At 28.4% G+C, this 6,921-nt stretch overlaps 1 protein-coding gene across 1 annotated transcript; it reads left to right on the top strand.

Moving 5' to 3' along the window:
- Positions 1–4,674: 4,674 nt before the first annotated feature.
- LOC106754072 (putative F-box protein PP2-B12) lies at positions 4,675–6,140 on the top strand. The gene is made up of 3 exons (XM_014636016.2): positions 4,675–5,151; positions 5,220–5,338; positions 5,445–6,140. Exons 1-3 carry the CDS (start codon positions 4,819–4,821, stop codon positions 5,965–5,967), a joined length of 975 nt encoding a protein of 324 aa, XP_014491502.1. The 5' UTR covers positions 4,675–4,818; the 3' UTR covers positions 5,968–6,140.
- Positions 6,141–6,921: the final 781 nt, after the last annotated feature.

Here is a 6,921-nt window from a genome sequence, read left to right as displayed (position 1 = left end):
TATATAACTTACAAAATATAAAAATGTAAATTACATTTTTTATTTTTATTGATAAAAATATAAATTCTGTGATAAAAAAGTTGTCTCAAAAAATTAATTATTATTTTTTTATGTGAACAGTTATTTTTATTAATATTTTATTATTAAATAAAGTGTTCTTGACAAGATGAAACAATTGAACTGAAATTAAAGAAGATGTAAGAGTAAATATAGTTCTCATAATTAACTATAACTGTTATAAGTTCAGTTTTTAAAAACTAAACTATAAGATAGTATTATGAACTTTACTAAAAATGGATCAGTTATTTTTAGTACAATAACTACAGTACAGTATAGATTAGTTATTTTTGTCCAACCCTAACTAGCACGTATTAATTCAATAAGATTAAGAAGTTGAAGACGGTTTAAACATGTTGTCTAATTTTCTTTTTATATATATATTTTTGTCTTGTCTACCACATTTCAATGTCAGAATTATCATGTTCTTGACCCACATTGTCTTTTTTCTTACTCCGATCAAGGAGATTCAATTCCTTCTTCAAGCAATCTTTTCACATTCTTTATCGTAATGAGTTTGTTTTTTATTCATGGTTCGCCGTGAAAATAATTAAGAGAGTATATTATTAAAGAGTTTGAAATCATTAATATATATATATATATATATATATATATATGTGTGTGTGTGTGACTTTCAATTTATAATATAAATTTTAAAATGGTTGTATAAATTCATAAATTTGTAATGCATGATAATTTATTATTCATTCCGTTGATTATAATCTTAACCTTTTAAAAAGAGTAGATTACAGTGACATTTATTGGGTTTTCTCAAAGTATTTTCATATTCCAATTTTTTTTTTCTAAATTCTAGACAAACTTTCATATTATTTTAAAAATGTTATGATGTCAATATTTCTTTTACATTATATATTAAATTATTTACATTACAAAAATTACATTTAAATCCCATAAAAGATCGTTGCAATGGTAAAACAAAGGAAATGTAAAGTGTAATTTGATATTTTTTTCTTAAAAAAATTTTAATTAATTCATACCTTTTAATATATTTTTTTCTTTTTTAATTTATTATCAAATTGACCACTCTATGTCTCGATCGGGTAATGTATTTAACGTAAAGAGTGGGTTTTTCAGTAGAATTATTTACATAATTAAAATACTGCATGTTGTTGTTCTTGAGTGAATAAATAAATATAATCCAGTTAAATTCGAAAAACACATAAAAGTATTACTTATAAGTTAATTATTCGATTATTCAAATTTAACGGTAGTTGTATTTGAAATTTGTTAATAAATACCCTTGCAAGAAATTTCTATATAAAATATTGGTCAAAATTAAGATTTCGGATCATGTTTTTTAAATGTCAACTTTAAAATAATATGTAAATACAACATTTATAAGAGTTGCTTAAAAATATCTAACATAAAAGAGTTTATTTAAATTAAAATAAGGATTTGGAGGGCTTGATAAGATCATTTACGATGTGTTCGCTTCAAAGAATTTACGGTTGAAGATGATTAGGAAGGATGGATTTGCGAGATCGTGGTTGTTTCTTTAGAGGGATTTAAAGGGATCAACGAAGACGGATTTGCGAAGATTTGCGGGATTTACGTTTTTTTCTGATCTTGCTCATTTGCTCGGATTTGAGGTGATTAGATCTAAAAAATCAATTTTACCCTCACACTTTTATGCCGAGAAGAGAACTGTTATATGCCAGCAAACATCAAAGCTCAACTCAAGTAAATGTTTTTGTGAATTTTTTCTTCTTTTTGCAGACTGGAGATGAAGAAAAATGGAGGTTGAAGATGACCCATGCTATCTTTTTGTATTCTCTCCCGGAATATTTCTTTAAAATTTTAAAAATATTCCTAAAAGTAATAAAGTGTAATCAAACAATCTTTTAAATGTAATTAGGAATAACATCTATAATGTTTTTAAATTATTATATTTAAATTAAAATTTGAAAATTCATACCACTTAATATTAAATTATATTTAAAAAAATTTATATTTAAAAAAAATTGTTTCAATTTACCAAATTATAACTTTTTTACATTTTTAAAATTAATTTTACTAATTAATTTTAATTTTTTTTCTCTTTATAAATATTTTTACAATTAAATATAACATTAATAAATAACATTTTATATTACTTTAATAATTAGGGGCATTTTGGTAATCTTAATTTTTTATCAATTAAACTAATTTTTAAATCTGTCACATCAATCAAATCATACACTAATTCTCACAAACTTTACCTTCAAATTCATACTCAATTATCCACATATCCACTAAAAAAAAACAACAACAAAAATTACCTTCAAATTCACTCAAATCATCTCTCCCAAATTATCTCCCCCAAATCTATCCAAAACAACATAGACGAGGTATGACGGGTGCCCAGGGTATAACTATCGAAGAGAGCATTATTATTATGTTATTATTAATTAACCAAATCCATAAGTATTGTTAAAATGTTAAAATGTTGTTCGTTGACGTGGATTCTTATATCGATGATGCTTTTATTATGCAATAAAGATAAAAAAACCTTTTCTCTATATATTTATTATTTATCCTATACTTTGTTTCGAGAAGAAAACATGTTATGACCGGAATACTCAATTGGTTGCTTTGTATCTACTTTCGAACCAGTCTGTCGATTTGATATTAATTTTTAAAAAGTTTTAATTTTGTTTCGAAATGGTTAATCTACAATAATTAAGTCGTTTTCTATTCATATTGTTTAAATCGATAACAGTGTATGTTAATTTGAATGCTAAAAAAAACTAAAAAAACAAGTTATATGACTATATAAGCCAATTATTCAAGTGTAATACTCTCATTCAATCATTTTCTCAATTCCAAACACAATCAATCATACATTTACTTATAAAGGGAAACATTCTCACTTAACAAATTTAGCCAACTTACTTGCACAATTTAGATGGCTTCAACAAATCATTAAAAACATCACACAGTCTAATCAAATCATGTTGCACAATATATAAGACAAGAATGCAAGCTTTCCTTACTTATATTATAATTCTTAGCACACAATTGGTCCTTAAGCTTTACAAACTACTCTAAAAACACCGTAGAAGTTTAAATTAGTGATCCGAGTATACATTTAGGGTCACAACAATACAAAGTTTTTCTTAAAAACTCCTTACAACTACATGCAAAACCACCATATATTCACATGATTTAACTTTAACAAAGAATTGACTTATATAGAAAAAAAAATGACAAGTTATCAGTGCTGCTCTTGTCACTAGAAACACTTATGTGTGTTTATAGAATTTTAGAAAAAAGATAAATGAATTCTAAAAAAAAAAATTATAAAGAGATTGATGTTTTAATAAAAAGTAACAAAATTTTTTATATTTATTTTCTTTAATAATAAAATATTTGAGTGTTATTTTATAAAATATATTTATTCTCTTAACTAATTTTTTGTATTTCACAATTAGTTCAACAAAATTATATAATAAAAAAAAACTCAAGAAATTTAAATTTTGGTATTCGTTTTCTCTTTTAATTTAAGCCTCTCCTGCAGTTTTCATTTTTATTCATTCTCCTGGGTTCTCTCCACTACTGCAGTTTACGTGTCGGTTATTCATCATGAATGACTTTACTGAACAAAAAAAAAACCAAAAAGTCTCACTGACAGAATGGGAATATTATAATTATATATTAACTAAAACCAATAAATCTCCACTAATATGTATATTTACAATTAGTAAAAGATATTAATAAGAAATTAGAAGCTTTCAATCTGATTGTTCTATTGTGAGATATGAAGATACATAGACCAACAATTAATGTTCACTTCTTTTAGTAAAACTAAATATTGTTAAGAAAAATGAAATAAGACAGGATTTTTTACTTTAAATGCTCATCGTCCTATATCAAAAGCCCTAATTATTTCAAAAATAAAGATGTTTAGACAACATTTTTTTACAACATTTAAACATTATTATACGTGTTATTGTGTGATTGGTCTATGTAATGTCATTGTGTTATTTGGACTAATCACACAGATGATGTTCAAATGTTGTTAAAAATATTGTCTGTGTATCATTATCTTATTCCAGATAGATCCACCACAAGAATGTATTAAAAATTATAGTAAATATTAGAATATTTTATTTCTTGAAACTTGTACTCGTTGGTATTTTTGAAATCTAAAACCAAATGTTAATCTTGCTTGAAATGATTTTTCGCATATTTGTCTCTCCAGGATAATGACTAGAAAGTAAACAAAAAAAATATTCTCGGCCCTTTTTTTTCTTCATACATGTTTTCTTTTTCAGAAAAACTTCCCTAATTTTTATTTTTAACCATTATTATTCAGAGCACTGACTTTCATGTCACCGAATTAAGTCTGGATCTGAAATAAAATTGAAATATGCAAAATAAAACACTAGTGCATTCTTTGTATAATAAAAAAAGCATGTTAATAATTTTCATAGTATTATTATTTGGCTTTTAATTATTTATTTTGCGTAGTGTTTCTTTTTACTTTTGTATTTTTGATTAACTTTTTTTTTTCTTTGTAAAAGAAAAGTTATGGTACAGTGTAAATTGATAAAAAAGAAGAGTATTATAAATAAAAATCCTTGCTTGGAATTGTGCGGCAAATAAAAATGCAGGATATGAACGAAGCTTAACCGCTAAGCTTCCCCGTATTCAAATTCACTACTTCTCTTTGGCTTGCATTATATAGAGCACACCATAGACCGACACAAAGCGGAATCAAGGAAAAGGAAGCTGCATTCTTTGTTAGTGCTGTATATTACTATGCTTACCAATAACAATAACAAGGTCATGGTTGTGGAAGCGGAAGAAGGTGGTGCTGGCGGCGGCGGCGGCGGCGGCGAGTTCGACCATCTCCCAGAAGGTTGCATAGCGAATATACTTTCGTTCACCAGTCCTCGTGATGCCTGCGTTCTGTCTTTGGTGTCATCTTCCTTCAGATCCGCCGCACAATCCGACGTCGTATGGGAGAGATTCCTCCCCTCCGATTTGCACGCCATGGTTTCCCAATCCTCGAAACCTCTTTCTTACTCTTCCAAGAAGGAACTCTACCTCCACCTATGTCATAATCCCCTCCTCATCGACGGTGGTCAAAAGGTAGTTATTCAAATAACAAATCGCTTTCTCTCAATAATTGTGAATTAACGATAATAATTATTCACCAGAGCTTTGCACTCGATAAACCCAGCGCCAGAAAATGCTACATGCTCTCTGCTAGAAGTCTCTCCATTGTTTGGGGAAACACTCCTAGGTACTGGAGATGGACTTCGGTTCCAGCGACCAGGTAATTCATTCTTTAATTATAACTCTCGAATATTTTCAGCTATTTATTAGTTGGATTATTGATCTGAAATTGAACCAGGGATCGAAATTGTGTTTGTTTGACGTAGGTTTTGGGAGGTGGCGGAACTTGTTAGTGTGTGTTGGTTGGAAATAAAGGGAGGGATCAAAGGTCGCATGTTGTCCCCGAATACGTTGTACGGGGCATACCTTGTGTTTAAGCAAAGGAGCGGCGGCGCCTACGGGTTTGAGAACCAACCGGTTGAAGTGTCGGTTGGGGTTGCCGGAGAAGGGGAATCTCGGCGGCGAACGGTGTACTTGGAGGCAGCGACACCTCGAAGGCCACGTCACCAGATTGTTCCTCGAATATTCAGCCGTGTTCGTTCTCGTTTTCTGGATAGTTTTGATGCGGCACCGCCTCCACCGTCCCGTGTTGATGATTCGGCGGTGGGAGGTGAGCATCCGAAGGAGAGAGACGATGGGTGGATGGAGGTGGAATTGGGTGACTTCTTCAACGGCGGCGGCGGAGGAGAGGAAGAGGTGGAGATTGGTGTGTACGAGGTGAAGAGTGGGGAATGGAAAGGGGGCATTCTCGTGCAAGGAATCGAGATAAGGCCCAAGAACAAAAATTAAAACGACGACGCGCCACGCTCAATTTACGATGTTGTTTTGTTTGTGTCTACTTTTGCCTGCACGTAGCTATTCAAATAAGCAAGCTTCGTCTAGAAACTACAACTAGAATGATTTGTATTTCCAACGGATGAGATGAGATTATTCTCAATTTTATAAAATGGTATTTGTTTCAATTTTGAGCTTAAAATAATAAAAGATAAACTAAAAAAACTATGAAAAATTTGTTTGGACTTATTGATTAATTGATCCGTAAAGGCTATTAGTAGATAGAATAACATTGTCTTCTGAGAATATATCTGTAGCGTATGTTTTCTTAACATTAAAATAATTTTGAAAAATATTAGAAGACTGAAATATCATAAATACCCCCTTAATAATTTTAATGGTATTTTTATTTCGTTTTAATTCTAGCAATGTTGTAATTTTTAATTTGAATACTTTAAAATTTGTTATATGGACCCAATTAGTTAACATTTTTAAAACAATAAAATATATATATATATATATATATATATAAACTTTTTTAACTATAAAAATATAGATTTCATTCGTTATTTTATAAAAATATAAGATCTTTATAAGAATATAAAATTTTCAAATACTAAGGTGTAGTTTTATATAAAATTGATTTTCATTTTAAATGTAATTAAAAGAAAATGAAAATGTTTCTTTCAATAAATTATTATAAAGAAAAATAAACTTTAAATATAAACCACTACTACAAAACTTGTTTAGTAAATTATAAAGATTTAAAAAAGTTAAAAGTTGATAAATAAATAAGTTAATTTAAAATATATATATATATATAAAATTTGTTTTTCATGTAAATATAGATATCGATCATATTTCTAAGTTGTTGTTAGATAAGTACTAACATCGTTATAGATATCGATCATGATACTAAATTGTTAAATAATAATAGTATCATTATCATCTAGTAGTTTGATTGTTGGT

The sequence above is a fragment of the Vigna radiata genome, unplaced genomic scaffold (genome assembly GCF_000741045.1).
Source record: "Vigna radiata var. radiata cultivar VC1973A unplaced genomic scaffold, Vradiata_ver6 scaffold_83, whole genome shotgun sequence".
In the NCBI taxonomy this organism is placed as follows: Eukaryota; Viridiplantae; Streptophyta; class Magnoliopsida; order Fabales; family Fabaceae; genus Vigna; species Vigna radiata.
The sequence above is the reverse complement of the archived record's forward strand: the minus strand, read 5'-3'. Positions and strand labels throughout refer to the sequence as shown.

Excerpts from the sequence above, each read along its gene's own strand:
- LOC106754072 (XM_014636016.2), top strand. The coding sequence starts at position 4,819 with ATGCTTACCAATAACAATAACAAGGTCATGGTTGTGGAAGCGGAAGAA. Across the intron at positions 5,152-5,219 it reads TCATCGACGGTGGTCAAAAG|AGCTTTGCACTCGATAAACC; the intron begins GTAGTTATTCAA and ends ATTATTCACCAG. Across the intron at positions 5,339-5,444 it reads ACTTCGGTTCCAGCGACCAG|GTTTTGGGAGGTGGCGGAAC; the intron begins GTAATTCATTCT and ends TGTTTGACGTAG.